Genomic DNA, 22414 nt, shown 5'->3' on the forward strand with positions numbered 1-22414 from the left:
TACTGTACAGCAGGGAGAGGGTCCTCCTTTATATGCAACCACAACCATTAGAAAAACACGCCTTTCAATTGGCAGCTTGGGAGAATGTCTTTAAGCTATATATTGTGTTACAGATCAGTACAATTTTTATGCACATCTTCAGTCACACCACATGCTGAAATCCCATTATGTGTTGTGCAATACATTTTTACTTGATTGCTTGACTTTACTATAGCAGCATTGTAACTTAGGTAGCTGTGGATGTGATCAATAGACTGGTATGAGTAGCAGCCACCACGGATCTAAAAGCTATAGGGAATTGTAATCTTCAAATAAAAGCCCTCAACTTGCTACGCATTGGCCAGTCGCACAACAATTTAATAGTATGGTTTTGTGCTTCTTCTTTCACAGTGCGACACTTCAATGTCCTCAAAGTTTAATACAATGTCAAAACAGGGGGCACCAAAAACTTCAAAACCCTGACCCCACATTCTCTGAATCTCTTCCCATCCCTATAACTAAAGTTATTACCAAAATATTCAAAATATAGACTTCAGGTAGTAGAAATTGACTGGCTTCAGGACAGTACATGAACACTTGACTAGGCAGCAAATTGAAAGAGCTTGCATGCAACATATCAGCCATTGTAAAAGTTCTAGCTAATTGGGTATCACATGCATAAGTAAACACAAAACTATGCAGCAAAGAGCTGAGTGGGAACAGCACCTCAAATCAATCAGCTTTCAATCAGCAGTGTTGTGCACCCAAGGTGAAAAAACAAAGCACCCTCCATGATACAAGGGGAAAGTCTTGGGGGAATCTACTGCCACCACTAGAGGGAGACCAAAATGCTCCACTCTAACGAGGTAGTAACTCTTTGTGGCACTCTTTGCCACAGCACAGGGGGAAGGACAGGTAGCAGCAAATGGAGGAGGGAAAACTTGCTGGCAGTTATGAGGAGTTCGGAGGTTCTGGCAGTGAGGAGAAGGATTGCTTTTTGGGGGGATGGCTTCATGGGTGGTGTTTCACCCCTCCCTGATCCAAGAAAAGAATAATTTGGGAATTTATGCCACCATCCAAGAGTGACCACAACTGCCCCATTCTAAGTGGTAAATAAACTCTTTGACATATGTCCTGATTGTGGCTGGATCCACCTCACTGTAAGCATATGTGAAGGGGGGCAGCTATTGGTAAAAAGCTGGCTCTCCTTTCACTGGGTTGCCTTGCTTTCACACTTGTTGCTTTTTTATTGTGCATATATTTTTATTTTCATTTTTCAATTGTACAGTCATCCTTCCAGAAGGAGTTTCAAAAGTGATATACACTTTAAGTCCTTTTGCAACATTTGAGAGACCAGCCAGATTTAAAAAATAAATCAAATCACTTTTTTATGTATTATTGCACAAAAATAAAGCAGAAGTTGTACTGTATGCATCTTCTGTCTTTAGGAGACCCTGTTCCCTTAAGGCAACCAGTACTACCGCTACTTGGTTGCCCCCCAGGGCTTATTATGCAATTCTATGGTTTCTGGCTTGCTGGCACAAGGGACTGAATGAAGTTGACAGAAAATATTTCCTGTAGTCTTTTGGAGATAAGGCATGAGCTGAAGCACTGCTGATGAGTCTTTGTTGGACAGTCCAGAGAGGCAGGGCAGGTGGCAGACAATTAGCATAATCCAGAGACCTTTCCGAGGTAAGGCAGTAGAAAATGTGTAATGCAGAAACAGTCCAAGGTCAGGGCAGACGACAAACAAGCACCACACCAGAAACAGTCCGAGGTCAGGGCAAGCAGGTAACAAGTGCAATCCAAAGAAAATCCAAGGTCAGGGCAATGAGCAGACAATTATCATTCAGAGACAGTCCAAAGTCAGGGTAGGCAGAAATAAAAAAATTGTCAGTTTTCAAGGCAGGGTTTTTCAAGTGACAGGAGAATCTGAAGACAACGCTGATCCTAGTGCATCACACTGTTTACTTTTTTTGTTAGAAATGTAATTTCATTAAGATCTATTGGCATATCACGGTGCAATTGGCTGAACCACGTCACAGCATGCTCCGTTGAAAAAAAGTGCAACTTGCCACACTTTTTTCACAGCACACTACTACCTTGTCTATGCATTGGGGCTGCGCTGAAGTAACCAGTGCAGCCCAAATGCTTCTGGTGTGAATGGGCCCTCAAAGTGTATTTCCGCTTTTGCAAACAAATGGTGCTGATACTCATTTTATATTTGTTACATGTTTTTATGCATGTATCATAATTTTAAAAAATAAAGTAAACGCTGCTGCTTGCATATTTTATGCCCTATTCGATAAGAAAATATTTTCTCTGTACTTAATTTTCCTCTGGAATGCAAATGGGATGGGCAGGCTAATGAGAACCTAATTAGCCCTGCCTGTACTGTGCTTGCAGACCTCATTATCAGTTGTAAACTAGATTTGAACACTGCCTGCATTGTATGTTAATGAGAGGAAGCTCAGTCTGTCCCTATTATTTCTATGAGGACAGCCAGAGTTTCCTGTCACTTTGAGATTGAGAGAGAAGCCTTCTAAAAAGCTATGGCCATAGGAACACAAAGGGAATTCACTACATATTGGAAGAAATCACAGGAAGTCACAGTTGAATATGGACTATTTGTTATTTTGATCATTATTTTTTTTATACCTCACAAGGAATTTTTAACACTTTATGGGGTGTATTCACTAAGCTGCTGTAGTCAGCCGAATGACTCACCGACCCCAAGCGAAGTGAGCTGAAAGCTGTTCAGCTATTCACTTCAGGCTGGTACAGCTGAAGTGAATAGCCGGATAGGCTGGATCGGCTAAGCCGAACCTCCGGCAGGCTACTCGCTGCTGTTCGGTCTATTCTTATAGATGCCGAACAGCAGTGAGTAAATAGCCGAATGCCGTTGAGCATAAAAAATAGTTTAAAAAGTAAAAAAAATAAAAAATTATTGTGCGGAGCTAGCAGTGACAGCTAGCTCCGCCCAACTGTTTTCTATTGGCTGGGCGGTTCTGCTGCTGTCAAAAAAAAGCAAAAAAAAAACAAAGATATCCCCATAGGAAAGCATAGCTAGATTCCTATTGGCTATTTCACTTTGCAACAGCCAAAAGCAAACTAGCTATTGCAAATTGAAATAGCCAATGGGAATCTAGCTATGCTTTCCTATGGCGATTTTTTTTTCTGCCATCAGAAGAAAAAAAAAAGACAAAACCGAGCAGGGAAAGGTTCACTCTGCTCGATCAAGCAGAGTGAACCTTTCTGTAAGAAAGTGTTTCTCTCCCGGGCAGCCGGGAGCCTATTAGACTCCCAGAGCATCCGGGGGAGGAATGACAGATGCGTTCCTGGTTACCAGGTAACTAGAAACGACATCTGTCATTACACACTGAGAACACGGAGAGGCCGCTCTCAGTGTGTAATGACAGCGTCCCGGGTAAGCTGGTAACCAGGGGCGCTCATCTGTCTGCAAGTGGCTGGCTCCGCCCAGCTCTCAGAAGCAGGCTGTCGGCCGGCCATTCGGCCAGCTTCGGCTTTCAGCGTGGCTCAGTTGAGCCGAGGCATATGCCTTCGGCTCGACTGAGCCGCTCGGCCAACTTCGGGAGCTGTACGTGCTATAGTGAATAGCCTGGACAGCAGCCCTTCGGTTCTACTGAACCGAAGGGGTCCTGGGTCCAAAGCTAGCCGAAGGATCAACCAAAGCTACGGCTAGATCCTTCGGCAGCTTTGTGAATAGACCCCAATGATTTGCATTAATAATAAGATTATACATATTGACCTATTATTGAGGTTCATAGTTGCTATTAGAGCTTAAGAGATGATCTTTTGAGGGTTGGGATAGCGCAGCATTTTCTGTGGTTATTTGGTTTGACTAAAGGAGATAATTAGCTCCTTTTGTTTCACTGCAGCTGTCACTGGGATTGGGATTTAATTGGGTGAAAGCCTAAGCGCGGATTATTACCTTTAAAAAATAGAAAACAATGTATGTTAGAGTTCCAATAATTCCTTTTGTAAAAAGTGAAGTAACACAATAAGGTATTTAAATGCTCTTGAAGAAATTAACATAGTAATAGAACACTGAAAAATCATGAGGTCTATGTAGGCAATTATCCCAGTGCTAATATATGGCTTACCAAATTAATTAACTGAAAATCAAAGAGCTTATAGAAGTAATAAAACTGGGTGAGAGACAACCACGCCAAAAAGTGAGGCCAGTGTAGATGAGGTAGCCTTCATGCGATGTAGGTAGCCTACTGCGAAGTTAAACCTTCAACTTCGCAGTAGGTAGGGATTTTCTGATGTGCTGCCCAAGCTCTTCGCAAATCATTTATAGACTGAAAACTAGGGATGCACAGATACTTTTCGAGTACCAGTGCAGATACTTGGCATTTTCACGAGAACTACCAGGGTTGCAGCGGTTGCAGCTAGGACCTGGCTCTGGTGCTCCACCACTATCCTGAAATCATTAGTCTGTATTTTTTTAGAAAAACTTTCACATGACAATAAACAAAAATGTATCAGTAATGTACTTGTAAGTACTCGGCAAGTACCAGTACTCGTACTCGCAAAACTGGTATCTGTGCATCCCTTTATTTATATTTTTAAAAACAAAATCGTACATTAAAACAGAGATGTACAAATCCCAGGAGCTCTGTGTGCTCCTTACAAATGACAGCTGCCTCCTAATTTTTTAATTTTTCTCTAGTCTAGTCTTGCAGCTAAAAAGTATCGGTACATGTACTCGTACTTGTACCGAGTACTGTACTTGGTATCTGTGCAACCCTACTGAAAACACATTGGCGAGTCATAAAAACTGACTTCAGCAGATAATAATTGCATCAAGTTTACTGGGATGTAGAAAATGTCAACAATGGCAACAGGTGTTTTCTGGACTGATGAGTCAACAGTTTTTGGCTGTAGCAGAAGGCATTTTGTACGTCAAAGTGTTGGAGAACAGTATGTGGATGAATGTCTGCAGGAAACAGTGAAGCCGATAGATTTTCCATGCAGGTTTAGGGCTGCATTTATCCAAGCCACGGCCTTGTTTGCTACATTGGCAGGCTTCATCATAATGCCTAGCATTATAGTGAAGGAAAGTATCAAGGTTTCCCAAGTGGGTAGTTCTGGAACCAATCCTGCTGCTGCAGCATCTTTGTATCACTTGGGCATTACCCAAAAGTCACATTTGACAGGCACTACAAGTCAGTGCAGGATGGATTTAAGGCCATGCAGCAAAACATACAAGCATCTAGTCAGATATCAATACAGAACTACAACCAAACAACAACATACACAGCTAAAATACATTTACGTTATCTGTTTACCTGCCAACATATGTATCATTATCTTAAGATACTACTCTGGCTCACACACCCATGAAGTAATGCATTGTCTCCTGTGCCATATGTCTATTCATTGGATGATAAATGTACATGTCCTCAGTTCCTTGTGTTCCTTTTCTTCTATAAGCTGCCTAAACACACACTGCAGACTCCAACGCCAAAAAACATGTTAGATGACAGTACTGAGCAAAGCACCTTGATTAGATTGCCAAGCACAACCTCCTTCTCCCAGTCTGGTTTGTGCTGTACAGGGCATTGTTGGAAGCCAATATAAAACAAAATTGAAAACATTTGTATTATTATTTTAAAATGCATCCAATGGTTTGTTAGTACATTTGATATGGGACTAAAGAATGTGTTTCTATATTTACAAGGAGTGCAAAATTGGCCAGTGGGATGCATCTGCTGGAACTTCCTCTTTGATAATGCTTACTTTTTTTGTAATAGGATCCAATTGTAGTGATCAATTTTCCATTTGAATGTATGGAGCATTGGATTTATTTTAGATTAGCTGCAGTCTGTTACAAGGTATTTAGTAAATAAGTGGTGAATAGGAGGGTGCTGGTGAATGTTTAATTGATGGCTATATATCCCTAAAACTGGGGTTGATTTATTAAATGAATAGAAGCTGTTCAGTAAATATTTATTTTCCAATTTCCAGCTTGCATTGTAAATAGGGCGAATCGGTGTTCACAAGGGAAATTAGAAAACAAGACTTGCACACCATTGGATGATTACAGTTCATGCAGCGTTACTTCATTCGCTAACCTAAATGAACATTTACTTTACATATGAAACACACACTTACAAAGTGAACATGCTCTATTTCTGTAGTAAATCAAAACCCTTTTTATTGTTGTCATGTTTCTTGGCAAACATTTATTCATTTGTTAAGTATATGAAAATGTCAATTATTTTGACAATGACAGAGGAGTACATGGTATGTTAATATCCCTGACAATATCAGAATTGTCTGCTTGTTGGCTTTTTAAGTGGATGAGGTTTTGAAACCCTCTTCCCCTTTTTTATCCTTTACAGAATGTGTTGTATTTCTAATGTCATCCAGCCTGCCCCCACATTTTTATATTTGGTATAGCAAGCTGCCCACTTTACATACCATGACACACTTTGCTTCTAAATGAAGGATGAATAAAAGCATCTTGAGATAAAACTAATTAACACTGCATAAACTGCTGTACTGTCTATTTCAATTCATGTCTTAGATGTGCAATTACCGCAATTTATTGTGACAGCAATTGTTTGATGCATTTCCTGTTACTATATACATGTTACAAATTAAAGATAGTAAATAGTCACACAAGCAAGGTCATTTTCCCAATTATTGTTAGCATAGTTGAAAACATGTATGTTGATTATGTACCAAAGTCATGAAAAAACTCCTTTAAAAAAACTTGCTTAATAAACCACTTTTATGAAGCATACAAATGTAGGAGTTATAACTTATTTACTCCAGGAGATTTTTTTATTAGCTGCTCATTTTTGTCTAGGTCAAAAAAAGTTATACTTGCCTGAACTGTGGAGTCAGCTTAATTTGATCGTAGACTGGTCCTTGCAGCTCACAAATATATTTTACATCATGGCTCAAAGAAATAGAAAACAAAATGATACCATCACACAGGTGGGAGGAGCGAGGAGCGATGCATTGCATCGACCAGGTGGGCGTCCAGGCATGCTCGACTGGGATCATCCCCAATCCTATCATGACAAATATTAAGAAATATTTAATAATCAATGCATCGCTCCTCCCACCTGTGTGATGGTATAATTTTGTTACCTATTTCTTTGAGCCATGATGTAAAATATATCTGTGAGCTATGTATGTATACTCTATTTTGATTAGTTTCAATTTAACATCATTGATGTTAATGATATTTATCTATCAAGAGTGACTTACAATACTTGGTTGTATATTATAATATATGTCCATAATCTCCTGAAGAAGCGTTGGTGACCGCAAAACACGTAGCGTAAGAGATATGCACTTCCCTATGGAAATATGTATATTTATTATTGATATATACTAATGCTATCTGCATAAGATTTATACAATAATAATCAGGTAAAACTATCTATCATATACCATATTGAGATGTGCAGGTTCATGTGAGGCATATAAGCTCATAGTCTTATGAGCATGATTATATATGTTAATGAAGCATCTCTGTCCAACACTGTTTTTAGTTTTGGATACAGTTGGGAGAGTTTAGAACCTCTGGCAGGGATTTATGCTTTCTTTAGCCCTGCTGGGTAGATTATTCCTCCCTATCTGTCCATTACCTCCTGGAGAAAAAGTGATGAAAAATCCAAAATCTTACTGTTGTCATTGATAAAGGAGAGAGGGAAATATTTTAAACAACTGTCTAATATTGAATTTCCCCCCATACTAAAGAGATTTTCTGTTGTGTCTCTGGCACAGGAAGTGAAAATAAATCTTCCCAGTGGGATATAGACAGCAAAAAAAATCTGACTGGGGTTTTACTATTCCCTACACTGTCGAAACTAAAAAAGAAAAAAAAAGGTTTTGACTAGAGATTCAATTTTATGGAACCCTGTCATTGCCCTGTCATGGGATGGCTCCAGCCTTAGCTCTTGGAATATAATTCTATTGAGTATGATTTTTTTTTTTAAATGACTATCTTACTTTTGTTTGCACTGTGTGTTTAATAAACCCTGCCTAGTATATATATGAGACAAATAAAACATATGACTTGAATCAGAAGTGTTCTGGAATTGACAAATGTCTGCTTACCGGATTTATTTTGTGTTATGTGTGTAAATAAGAATATATGCTATCACTGTATAGGCCCAATATTGGGAAGGAAAATTTGGAGTTATCCAGCTAAACCATAATATGTTTGTTAATAATTCACAATCTGAATAGCATATATTTATAATAATACTCTAAAATGCAAAACGTATGCACATGCTTGTGGTCTTTCTCCATTGAAACCAGAGTTTTGATATGTCTTGACAACTGACAGCATCTAGCATATTTTAGCAGAATTTCTGTTACAGGCTGATAAAAAAATGAGACAGCAGCAAGTGACAAGTATAAGAGAAAAAAAAACTACATAGCATTTGCAACTTACCTCAGAAAATGACAACCAAAAGTAATGTATTATACATTTGTTGTCTACAAAGAGATAGGGTTATTTAGTGAGGCAGTGCAATATGTACTAACCCTTGGGGGTTTAGTTAGAAAAGTTTATGAAAAGGAATTTCTTATATTTGTCAGTGCCATCTACGGGCACTAGTGAGGGAGATAGACAAGGTGTGAACAAAACAGGAAAGTAGGAATGGAAAGTAGGAATGGCTGGTGGAAGTGGGTATCTGGCACTGCAAATATTCTACAGGAGACAGTATGACTGTGAACATTTTACAGGAGATAGTTAGGGTCTTCATATATTCTACAGGAGGCTCTGTCTACAGGAGGCAGTCAGAGATTGTGGCTATCCTACAGAAAATGGTCAGGGACTGCAGACATACTGCATGAAACAGTCAAACAGGTGGCCAGTAACTGTGGAAATTCTTCAAGAGATTGTCACAAACCGCCGAGGATCTACAAAAGATGGTCGATGACATGCCACAGAAGACTACATGAATTACTGACTTCTTTACTCACCCCATTCATTTTTAGTGCTCTTGTGCATAACACCCAAATGTCAACTCTTATTTATTATACTTATAGCACTAGTTTGTAAACAATATATGATTATAATGGCAGCTTTTATTGAAATAACTGAAACACTGATAATTAAGTGTAGGGGGATCTGCGAGAGTTTGAGTTTGGGAGTCTAGACTGCAGGTTTGTAACACTTGGGCTTCTTCAGATTTCAGAAGCCAGGATATATGCAGCCATGGGTGTCGCTAGACCCAGACACCTGGGGCACATATCAGTGTCTCTTCCTTTTATTACACTATGCAGAAGTCCCTGCCAAGCCATGTGTTGTATCACCAGCAGCTAAGCAAAAACACCGAACAGAGTCTTGCAAGACAGGTATCTTTACAGGCAGTAATCCTAGTGGGGTCTATTCACAAAAGGGTGAAGAGTTTGGAGAAGGCAGGAGAAGTGAACAATCTAGGCCAAAATAGCCGATTTGGAAAAAATTCCCCAATTCAGCTCACTTTCCAGTTCAGCTTTGTAGGCCTAGATTGTTCACTTCTCCTGCCTTTTCCAAACTCTTCACCCTTTTGTGAATAGACCCCAGTGTGTTTGCTGACAATGGGTGCCTGGACCAGTCATGTGATCCATCTCCTTCCTCTATGTTCCAAGAACACAGTTTGTACTCCACTGTAAACTTTTTTCCCTATGGTTAAGATTTTTGCTTTTTTACGAGATGAGTGCTTGGGGAGGAGAGAGAGACAAATTTCTTGTGAGGTGGCTGAATTGATGAGAACTCTTGTAGTCAGGAGTATGCAACATACAACAGAAAATACAGAGAGCAATAGCCAAGAGTATGTAATGTATAGCGTGAGTGACATATTCTTCACCATCATACTCTGTATGCTGTGCTCTATGTTACATACTCCTTTATGAACATAGAAGGCCAGAGCACAGAAACATGCATGTTAAAAATGCTAAAATGTCAGACATCCTTTATTCAGCTCTTACAGGAAATCATTTTTTACTGGTGTATACAGTATTTTTTTTTACCAGTGCACCCTTTGCCAGTGTTTTTTGGGTGGTTTCATACAGCTCTGACCTTGGACATATGTCCTGCAAACACCAGGTCTGTGTACTGAGCTGACTTTTTTCTATGGCTTCTCCTTGCAGGAGTGAGGCCCGACCATTAACAGAATGCTATCCATAAAAACACACAGTGACATTTTCTTCTGCATCTGATGCATATTCAAATGTACCTTTGGAGAAAATAGTTAACTTCTCATTTTCATGTGGTTCACCACTGTACTAATACATATGGACTATAAAGCATTTTATTTTACATATATTGCTTTACAGTAACATTGGAACAGAAAATGGTCTTCCCTAAACAGGAAGGTTAGAAGTGCACAATTCTTAAATGTCTTTGTACTATATGCTTTAGAATTAACAGTAACCAGTTTACATATTCTATGTTGTAGTATTAATAGTACTTCTTTCCAAATTCATCTTAAGTCAATAATTGGCCCACTTTTTTTGCCATGTAGCGCATATACAATTTGTGATTAACAGGCTTGGCTTGACTTAAATGTTAAAGCTGAACTCTAGATTGATAAAGAAAAATGACCATTTAATCCAGTTCTGATTTGATCAAACTCATTAAATTGATCTTAAAATACAGCTTATACATGTACACAAATATGTTTTTCTAACAGAGTCCCTAGCGTACATACAATTTGTGATTAACAGGCTTGGCTTGACTTAAATGTTAAAGCTGAACTCTAGATTGATAAAGAAAAATGACCATTTAATCCAGTTCTGATTTGATCAAACTCATTAAATTGATCTTAAAATACAGCTTATACATGTACACAAATATGTTTTTCTAACAGAGTCCTGAAATACTCACAGGAAGTGCAGTACTATGAGCTATTCAGGCTTTATTGTAGTTCACAATGTTTAGTTGTAAAGGAAACTTAAGATGGCCATACACCAGTACACTCCAAAATTGATTCCAGAACATTTGTTTGATATTCTAATAGTTAATGGGGTTAAATTCACAATCGATTTCAACCTTCATGACGGAAAAAGCATGATACAAATGTTTTCTCAAGTAAAATAAATTCTAACAGTGAATGTGGTTTTTGTTCGAGAAACTTAAAAGATAAAGTAAACACACTTATTCCCATAGTTAGAGCCGACTTGTGACTTTAAAACTGTTACACGTCGGCTCTATTGATTGGGAAGACATACAGCCGATCCGCTTACTTCCCGATTATCTACCTGCAGAGAGCAGTGACTGTCAGTCACTGCTCTCTGCAGGGATTCCCCCCTTCCCGCTCTGATCATCCAGCGCTGAGTAGAGGGATGGACAGGGGAGGGGGTAGGCATAGTCAGGCAGCTGGGTGGATCTCCACAGTATTGTCAGGATCCGTCCTGGCTGCGGCACTCTCAGCATATAGCAGCCAATAGCCCACTATATGCTGAGTTTTGGGTCATGGGAGGATGCAGTATATGTCCTCCCGTGAACCAAAAGAGAATTATGGAAAACATTTTTACCCCATAGTTCTCCTTTAACTCATTCCAAAATCGTATGCTTAAATCATGAAATTTTGAACAACAAAATGATGAGATTTTTCATTTGAAAGTTCATTTGAAAATCTACCAATGTATACCAAGCTTTAGTCTGGACCTTCCTAGGAAATGTTAAGATATATATATATATAGGGAGTGTAGCCGTTAGATAAGCCTTTTGCCAGGATCTCCCCAGTTGCAAGTATGAGTGAAAATATTGGGTGTACTGGCCTAGTGTGTCTCACAAGAATGTGTACTTGGACCATTTGTGTGAATATTTAGTCTCTCTTATATTGATTTTGCAATCCTACTAATCTCAAACTGAAAGACGATATTGCCACATTTGAAACTTTTTTTTGACGCCTTACCTTAGGGCTTATTGGGCAAACAACCTTGATTTTGTGTTTTATTGATCCATAGTCCAGTTTCCTCATGCATGTGTTACCAAAATGGCTTGTACTACAATGACTGAAGGCTGACCATTATGGTGCTGTTGGCAAATAGTACCTTGAAAAGGCCCACAATGCCGAACTCCTGAAGCTAGCCAATTTCTACCAAACACATACCTGAAGTCTATATTTTGAATATTTATGGAATATGGGGTTGCGAGTGGGAATGCAAGAAATGTGGGATTGTGGTTTTAAGTGTTTTGATGCACTGACATTTTATTAAACTTTAAAGAAAACAAACTGTGCTTCTGTGATAAAAAAAAAGAAGCACAATGACTCTCTATCAAACTGGCCACTGGCCAGTTTGTACAAAGTTGGGGGCTTAAGCTTCATTTCTGGAAGAGTGAAAACTAGTATTGCTTTTATATCTGTTGTGGCTGGCTGCTACTCCCGCCGGCCAATTCATGACAGTTATGGCAAGTTAAAAAATGTAGGTGCTGCTGATGCTATATTAAGGGCCAACATGTTATTAAAGTAAAGAAAAAAAGTATTAAACTTGCAAATTGTGTGATGCCACATAATTCCGTTACACCACATACAGTCTAAAGAATCTCCCAATCATGTAATTGAAGGGATTGCTGTTTTTCCAATGTCGCCCTTGAGGCTGCATACAAATGAAGTCCCTCCCTGTGGAACAGTACTTTTTTATGTTTTTTTTTCATTGGTACATGTTTACCAGGGCAGTGCCTGCTCCCTATGCCCTATTTTTTAAATCCCTTGCCTATTAGCCTTATTAGTCTTGAAAATAGTCAGAATTGATTTTCAAGATTTACCCACCAATGACTGCAGTGGGGTTTTAGATTTAGGTTTGTAATTTTTTTATAATAATGAATCCAGATCAAACAAATATACTTTGCCCTGCAAAGTATTTTTTTACATTTTTTCCCAAACATTTACAGTCATCATGTTTCCATACAGTTGGTTTCAACTCCCTCAGCTCCACTTCCCTGAACTTTCTGTCCAGTACAAGGTCACAAGGGACCGAGCAATCTCCACCGAGTGTGCATCTATTAGCTTGCAGTGGGGAGAAGGAGAGAGAGAGAGGAAGAAGGGAAGAGAAGGGGATCACGGGGATAAAAGTAATTTACCGGTACACACTTGAAAGGTTTTTTGAAAGTATTGATATATTCATTCAATACCCAATGTCACATGCTGTCATACAGTGCTAAAGTTTCGGGTCCACACCGGGATCCTTCATCAGAGCGACAGTGACAGTGATCCTTCTGATGAACGATCCCTGTGCGGACCCGAAACTTTAGCACTGTATGACAGCATGTAACATTGGGTATTGAATAAATATAGCAATACTTTCAAAAAACCCTTCAAGTGTGTGCCGCTGAATTACTTTTATTTACTATTCGTGTTTTGCACAGCGCCATCCATGTGGTCACCTGGGCACCACATATACCTTGTGGTTTTGAGACCGTGGCAGTGCGAATGGGATTTGGACTTTGTTGTGGGGATCAGGGGAGACGAGTGGCTTGCCCTGATGTGCCTGTGTTTGTGGAGGCACACACAGTTTACACAAGAGTGCTTACACATCTTACGCAACTTAGACAAGGCTTCCTCCTTCACACCAAGTGATGGGTAGGGAAGAGAAAGTAAACATACTAGGCTGATAATCGCCTTTAAAGTTGAGAGCACACGCTTAATTAAAACTTTAATTCGTTTTATATAATTTGAACAGTTAATTCATGTGGTTTGCGTTGTGGTGTTCAAGCAGAACTCTTCTTTAAATTGATTTATTTTTTATTTTTGTGCAATGGGCAGGTTTTCAAATTGTCACTAACTGTTTCTTAACCTCAGTCATGATATTTTATCCCAGACTTTCACATCCATTAAAAGTGAAGATTACTTTTCATTTAAACTTTCTGAGAAACAGCCAAAGTAAACTATACACACATATCTGTAGAAAATCCAGAAGGCAAACAAGAAGATCTGAAAAAAAATTATATGAATATCAGTTTAAAAATGTGTAATGTTGTCGTACTCAAGCCGTAGTTGTCTTTACATAGTTTTCTAACTTTTTTAAAGGACTCATTCAAATGCCTTTATGCAATCAACACTAGGCTTTTTCAGCATTGGGTATGAGAGACAAGGTAAAAGTTTTAGTTATATTTCCCTGGCCTATTTTCTTGGGGCAGACTGTTTCTGTCAATATTTTAAAGCAATTTTAAGGTGATAATTTTAGCCACTAATAGTATATTGTTGTTAGTGAGCAAGATGGGCCTATAATTGCCATACTGGGAAAGAGCCTTCTTTGGTTTCTCAATTACTGAAATATAGGACTCTAGAGTGTTATTAGGATAGGGTCAGTTGAGAGAAATCATATTAAACATTTAAAATGTGCGTGCATTTTACAGTTATAAATGTATCTGATACTTGCAAAATAACATCTTCAAGTCCCTGTACTGCTGTTTAGTAGAGTAGCTGGTCCCTGCCTATGGCATTCCTCTTTCCATGTTTTACTGCTGGCTTATTGTGATAGGAAACCTCACTAACCAAGCATGGGAGAGGGTGGACCAGATTCCCCTGAGTAAGGTGGAAGTTTCCATGGGTTTATTAAATGTAAATGTATCATTCAGATGTATTCGTTCATATGTCTGAAGGATAATATCCATGTTTAAATAAATTCTGCAATGTATCCTCTTTTTCCTTATGTTCATAGGTTTCCTATATATACACATTCTTATTTCAATATTTGTTGAGCATGATTGTATTTATAAGAATCCTATACTTGATCTGTAATTCTCTTAGTTCCAAGGAAAATATGGATTTGACACTAATAACTATTTAAACAAGCAGAGATACTGTGAATATTTAAAAGTAATATTCATCAGCAGTTCCTGTCTATGTGTAGTGATCCATGGCATATTCTGATTTTACTGTATAGGCCATTCATCTATCATGTCAAATTCATAATATTATATATAATTTCAGTCTATTAATGACAGAGTTTCTCTAATTCATTTACTTATTTTCTTTCAGGCGTTGCTACACACACAAAAATTATTGCGTACTCAGGTTGCAAATTTCACCTTCAATCTTGGATTTTCAGGGAAGTTCTATCACACAGGTAAGAATATAAAAGTGTATAAATTAGCAGACTATGATCATTTCAAATAACACTGTTTGTTGCAAACATAATTTGTAAACTGCTATATTAGGATCTGGACAGAAAAAGAGCCTCAAATTGTTCCTCGGGCCTGTTCACACGACGTCCGTTTTGTGTGCTGACCGGCTCCGTACGCTGCTGCACTCAAAATGCATCCCAATGTATCCCTATGTGTTTTATGGGCTCCAGTTCTCACGTGCGCAGTCCGTTCAGCTTACGACAGAAAAAATACTGCATGTCACATTTTGTCAGGTCCGGAAACGGTCGCGGATACGCAAACGCGCACGAAAACGCAACGAAACGGAAATGCAACGCAATGCAGCTAAGGGGGAAAAAAAAGAAAAAAATGTATTCTTGCTCCACTTATTATGATGTCATCAACGTTGACAAAAAAATTAACTGTCAGCATCCGGACCGAAAACGCATCAAAAACGCGTCAAAAACGCACTGCATCAGCAGCTCCACGTCTGCTGATCAGCACCTGATCAGGACCTGATCTCATGTGAACAGGCCCTAAATGATTTATTTGTAAAATGCAGTATCTGACCTTGTACACTGCTTGCAAAATGCTTATCACAATCCTTCCTAGAAATAAACTGTATCTGGTTACTATGTTGCTTTGCTGGTGAAGTTTTATACTAGCAATACTAAAAACATAAAAGTAATATTTTTTTAGTTAGTTAAATATAAAGTATTGAATTAGCAATAATATATATTTTTTCAGTTAGCTTATTAAACCTTAGGGTGTTACTTTTGCAGCTAGATGAAAATGAACACTTAATGCTTGCAGTGCAGGGGTTTAGAAATGTTTTCCCAGCGTTCTTCTGGAAAGTTCTGTTACTGCTTGTTCCGAATATATAAATACTTTGGTGTGGAAAGTCTGAGCCCAGGTACCCTTTAAGTAAACCTGTATTGGGGCAATTTACACTTAGCTAGGATAACTGATAGTATAGGATAGGAGGCAATATATGGTGTAGAATCAACCCTTTTCAGTTATTCTCCTGATATGACCATCCTAAAAGCTCCTACTCCATGGCGAAGGACTTTTTTATCATGTGTAATATAGTTATCAGTTGGGCCACCCATGCATAGTGGGTGTTGGGAATAACCACCTCTTGTACAAAAAAAATCGACCCATCCCATAATGTAGCACTGTCACATTTGGGGGTCTGCCTAAGTCTAGGCAGTCCTCAGCTTTCAGAAGATTGGTATTTGTATAGGACCTTCAGGAAACTTTGGCGGCACTGTCACGAGGAGGAGTGTAACCAGAAAGAAATGATTTAGCATGTTTTGATCTCTATTAGCTAACAGTTAGTTTACTGTTACCTTATGCATTTATGTCAAATCTTCATAAGACATATGTATATACTTTTATTTTTGTAATTAAACATATTCTATGTTGGGTGACTGAATAGAGTAGGGAAATGATTGTGTTATACTGTCCTGAGGAATTGATTACATGGGGATTCTTTAATGTAATTAGGCGTAGCCAGTTAATGGTAAATGGTCAAGACAAGTGACAATGGTATCCAGGAACACTTCGGAGCCGAGACCCTTGAGTCTCACTGTCTCTGGCCAATATCATCAAAGGTTTCCTTGTTGCTAGTGAAACAACCAGATTGTCCCCCTTGTTTAGATAAAATCATGGCCTGGGGTTAGCCAATGCCCAGACAGAAATTCAATCTGAATAAATTAAGCATTGGGAGGCCACCAATCAATGTCTCTCAATACATTTCTATGAAGACCAGTGGTATAATAATCAAGGGGCAGGAAGGGAAGAGTTAGTCTTTTTAGACCACCAGGATGGGGCCCTCATGTGACGATTAATGGGTAAATATCCATATACTATTTCCCCCCTTAAATGCATGCCTATCGTTTGTCTGTTATATATATCAATGTCTGTGTATTTTGCATGTTTAAATCTTTTCTTTGTATTTTGTAGTTAAATAGATTGTTGGTTTGCTGTATTTAAGTCTTGATACTATATACCAATACATTTATTTTATTGTGTTGAGCTCAAAAATCTCATGATTGAATCCTCAGAACCATATACTTGTAAGTTAAAACACTTATATAGCGGTTCATAACTTAAATAGTAATTTGGGTAACATTTACTGTACATTTAAGCCCCTAAATATTGTAAATGTTATGTAAAAAAATCTCTATAATATTTTAATAGCTACAAAACAATTGTAGACTGATAGTGATTTATTTATTTATTGATAGTATGAAGATTACATTTACACAAAATAATTCCAAATAGAAGTACCTATGGGATGAACTTGATGGAATAGTCTTTTATTAACCTGACTAACTATGTAACTAAAGGAAAAGTACTAAGCAAAAAATAGGAAAACTAAGAAAATAGGATTTTTGTTGATACATGTTTTCCCATTTAGATTGTAAAACTGTGTCATAGAAAAACACATTATAAATATACACAAAATATTCAAATTTTTTCCATTTAGGATTAACAGATTTATATTTTATTTCTCCTTAACAATTCATATACCTCAACCTCACCAGAACAAATTATCCTTTTAACAAACAGCTTAGTACTGAGTCGTTTTTTTTCCTTTCAATAATAAAACAGCTATTAAAGGCAGACCTTATTACATAAGAACCTAAAGTAATTTGTTCTATGTTTTATCCAGCATAATTTTAACTGATTTTTACTGTGCACGTTTTTACAACTGTCTGCAGTTATTTTAGCATATGGTATTAGCTATGTGTTTTGTGCCTTAGTCTAAGCCATAAAAACAGCATCAATTTCTGTAAATCTTCTTAAAGGACATATAACACGGACTGTGGCATAATTTTTCTGTTCAGGGAACTGGATAGGACAGCCAAGGATGTGACACTAGTTTACTGTGAACATAAGCATGCTACAGGATACGAATAGCTCAGGAAGACAAATTAACTGTGCCTTTCTTTTTATAAATGAATTGTCTAAAGCTGTAAGGGAACAATAAATGAACCAGTCCTAGCATGGCTCCCCATGCTGTTCAGCCAAATACCAGTTACAAAATTACTGTGATAAGAAATGATTTATCACTTTTGTAGTTCAGTATTAAAACCCAACCGAGCAGGAGTTTACAAATTAAAATTGCTGGACAAATGTATTTATTAAAATAAAATAGGTTTCTATGATTTAGATTATTGCTGTTGGTGTTTCATTGTTGTAGCATCTTTATTCAGTGTGTTAGTTCTTAATGTTTTGATTGATCCCTTAACTCTGAAAGTAGATCTTCTGCGCTGCCCATTATGTGCAAAGTGACAGGTTCCCTTTCTAACCCTTTTCTGCTTCCTCTGATACTTATTTTTGCCGCACTCACCATTGCACCCTTCACCATGTATTTACCAAAACATTGGTAAATACATGGTGTCAGAGGAGTATGTTGCCTTCTCCTATTCCTCCCAAGATGCAATGATTGGGACCTGAGCAGCCAGTCTATAAGGAGCTTACACAGATATGTTAACTCAGGGATCTGAAATGCAAATGGGTAATGGGGGAGTGCAAAGAAGATAAGATTTAATGGAAGTGGGGTTGTGCTATCAAGGGGCTGGGCTATTTAGGGCAAAAGTGACAGGTTCACTCTAAACTGCTAGTAGGAGCTGTTAACCTGTAACCACTCCCAAAACTTAACAGTTAACAAATCCCTAAAAATCTATAATTTACCTATCAACTCACCATACTAATTTCTAATATTAATTAAACCCTTCTTCTCTATATTCACCTTGTCGTACACCAGCACCCATGTGCTTAATACTCCACTGTGCAAAAATCAGAATTGTGTGTGTGCTTTTTGGAACAAAAGTAATTAATATATAATTTTCTGTTAAAAGAAGGTGCTGTTCCTTCAGCGGCACTGTAAAAGGTGCACTTATTTTGGGCTAAATATGGAAAGTCTCTAGTGATGGCTACCATTAGCAAAAAGTAATAAACTAATTAAATTATGATTCAGACAAGTCACTTAATTGTACATTTCTTGATTCATCTGATGCAAATGCAGAAATATGTATCCAGTCTGCAGAGAATGCAACATTTCTTGTGTCATTATTACCTGGATTCCTGTACTGTGTCACCCTCCGCTGACACATGTACATGCCATATCTAGGCACATCAGAAATGTATAAATTAAGTCTACTAATTAAATCATCCCTTTTAGCAAATGAGCTGTTTCCCTAGGACTTTTCATATTATCCATATCATTTTTTTTCAGTTCAAGTAATGTTAAATTGTGCTGTTGCTGCACTAATGTTGCTAATAGGCTTTACTGAGCTCAGCAAAGTGCAGGGCAGAAGTACAGATAGGATGAACTACTCCCACTGACTTTAGTTGTGACCCTCCTTCTATTTGTAAAAAAATCACAGAGCCATTCACCCTGCAAATTTCTTTAAACATTTGTTCTGCACAAATAGAGGCAAAAACAAACATTATTAGTATTTGTTTAGATCTACTATAACATTTGGAAAATACTGCTTTATGGCCTCTTGATTGAGTAGAGGAGCACAGGCAATAGGTGTTTATTTCTCATGATCCTCAGCTTCATCTAATGGCCATAATGAGGTATTATTTTTCCAAATGTTACATTTAACCTGAAAAGACAATATACCTAAAATGTTAGCTTTTGCTTCCTTTCACACACAGTTTTGCGAGGTGAATGGCTCTTCAAACTGTTTTTAAACAGACCCCATAGAGTTTGAAAGAGCTAGAAGCTTGTTTAAGTGTGTGACCCTTAATTTTAGTCCAATCAGCTTCAGTCTTGTATTGCAACCCTTTGGCAAACTCTTGAGTGGAGGCTTTGCCAGGTTGCAGTTCTGCAAAATGCTATTTTTGCAGGTTTCTCATAATAATGTTTTAATAAACGTAAGCTGTTATTTTTTGCATTGGGTCACAAACCATGTGTGGATTTTTTAGGACACATATCTGCAATAAAACCATTGCTGTCCTTGTCCAGAAAGCAACAAAGAAGACATAAAATAGAATAGTATAGTACTGATATTGGCATGATACAAATCAGGAAACACAGTTAATAGCCTATTGTGATAGTTTTATCATGGCATTTTAATGCACAACACAATTACATTTTGCCATTACTTTTCTAAACTAAACTTAATTATAGCCTGCAAAATATCATGTTTGAAAGAGAAATGATATACCCAAGATGTATTGCTTCATAAAATAATAGCTGCGATAATGAACTCACATCCTTCTGAATGCAGATACTAAATGGAAGCAATTTATTTTATTTAGAAGAAATTCTTCCCAGTTGTACTATATTTTAAGGCGTTTTATTTCAGCTGTTTGGAACATACTGAAAGAGCATGAAACAGAAAGTAATAACTCTACTCTGAACTGAGCAAAAAGCAGTGTGTATCTTTGTACAGCGGTAATAAACAAGTGGCTTGGAAAAGCGACTACAGAAAAAAATGAGATAATTCCTTCAGATCTTAGCATACCTATCCGCTTTATACTGTAGAAGTAGCCCTTTTGTGGGATAAATAGATAAATAAAGATTGCTTCATAAGTCTTTTAACCATACCAATTCTGGAAGTTTAGAAAAGTGAGCAGATTTTTGGGTAACAAATTGGCAGTACTATGAGAAAATTATGTCCCTAAATGGGCACAGTTCAAAACCCTTATACCACATATCTTCTTTGATACTTATTGTGTGGCCCTTGAGCTCCAGCCAGCAGTGTTTTTCCCACTTTGGTACTTACTAAAACCCGATTAGTATGTGACCTGGAACAGTGTGAGGAGAAGTATTCCTGGACTTCCTCTGTGGCTTTGTGTCATGAGACTTGTAAATTATGGTATACCTAGCAATGCCTCCCCCTTACTTTGCTTTGACATCCTTGAAAATGGAGGGGGGGGTGTTGGCAGAGAAGATGTTCTTTGTGGCACCATATGTGTGATATAAGAACTGTTACAGAAACAGGACATTGAAGCGACACTAAACTAAAAAATTAAATAATAAAAATAACTTCTGTACCTTTTTTTGTCAATGTTCAGCTCCAAATGGTCCAAAATCCGATTTAATTTTTCTCCAGCCACATCTTCCTGCCAGAGGGTGGCTGCTTTACTTCTCCATGGTCCCTATATGTGCAGAAAAGTTGCCACCCTCTATGCTGGTTCATGTGAAGGACTACAACATGCTAAGGGTGTGTCGTCTCAGTCTCCACCCACACCCCCCCCTCCCTCTAGACTCTGCAAGGAGTGGGGATTTCTTCAGCTCTCCCACACTGATATATGATCTTTGATTTCTCTCCTCCTGGCTTACCAAGGAGGGAGTGTGGGGGGAGCTGCTTGTGATCACAAACTTTCTGAGAAGAATCAGCATGTGAGCTCTCACCAGCCTCATACTTTCTTCTGAGTCTCAGCTGACATGCTGAATCTGGTCACACAGTCACAGAGGATATGGCTCCTACATTTGAAATAAAGTTGTTTTTTTCTGTGTAGATTGTTATAAACCTGACGCTTGTTGTAGATTTGTTGAAAATAGTTTTGATAATTCAGAGCATTGCAGAGGAGATTACAAGCCGTGAAACTGTCACAGTGGGTTTAGTGAGGAGAGAGAGGGGGAGGAGGAGGAGACAGCTGTGTGCAGTGAGAGATGATTCCTCTCGGCCTCAGGGAGTTGTAGGCAAAGAAAGATATGCACGTGACCAGAATCAAGGTGCATGGCTCTTACTAAGGGACAGGAAGTGTGCCTGGAGAGAAGAGACATGGGAGCGAGTGCAGCAGACTTTCTAAAGGGATTACAATAGTAAGAGTTTATTTTAAACATAAATAAATATGGCTTTGGAGAATGTTCATTATGTAGATGTGTATAAGGAGAACAAAGCTGAGGGTTTTGCGTCGCTTTAAAGGAAGAATATTCATTACATTGCCTTTTTTTCATTCCAGCAACCATTCCTCTAACATTTCTATAGTCTTTGTCCATCTACTGTAACAAGCCTTCAGTCTCTTGATAGTCTTGGGTAGCATTACACATGTGGTAAATATATTTGTGGCATTTTTCAAGCAAATTAACACCAGGCTGCCCCTCCTTCAGGAAAGTCTCTGCGGCAGGTTTACAGGCCTGTGCTTTGTTATTGCTGCACATCCAGGTAGGACAGTATGCAATGTTCTGAGACAGATTTATGATTTTTACTCTAAATAGATGCATAATTAAGACGTGGTCAGGTTTTATTATGTTGTAGTGCTACTTTAGAGCAGGTGAGGGAGGAATTTATGACTCAATTTATAACCTTGTAGTGAATCTGTCCCATGATCTGCCTTACTCCTCCTGTTTAGCAATGATGCAGCTTGTGACAAAATGTATAAATGCACCCCCCC

General features: G+C 38.2%; 1 protein-coding gene across 3 annotated transcripts in view; it reads left to right on the plus strand.

Annotated features, from left to right (window-relative positions):
• LOC108792206 (bifunctional heparan sulfate N-deacetylase/N-sulfotransferase 4) overlaps nucleotides 1-22414 on the plus strand; it is a 278647-nt gene that overhangs the window by 82690 nt on the left and 173543 nt on the right. For all 3 annotated transcript variants that reach the window (XR_001941547.1, XR_001941548.1, XM_018562927.1), the window contains one exon: nucleotides 14946-15033. Coding sequence is in view for 1 of the 3 variants with exons in the window: in XM_018562927.1 (XP_018418429.1) it covers nucleotides 14946-15033 (88 nt within the window). In the remaining 2 variants the exon portion in view is untranslated. The remainder of the gene's footprint in view (nucleotides 1-14945; nucleotides 15034-22414) is intronic.

The sequence above is a fragment of the Nanorana parkeri genome, unplaced genomic scaffold, assembly GCF_000935625.1.
Source record: "Nanorana parkeri isolate BGI_ZX_2015 unplaced genomic scaffold, ASM93562v1 scaffold613, whole genome shotgun sequence".
Lineage (NCBI taxonomy): Eukaryota > Metazoa > Chordata > Amphibia > Anura > Dicroglossidae > Nanorana > Nanorana parkeri.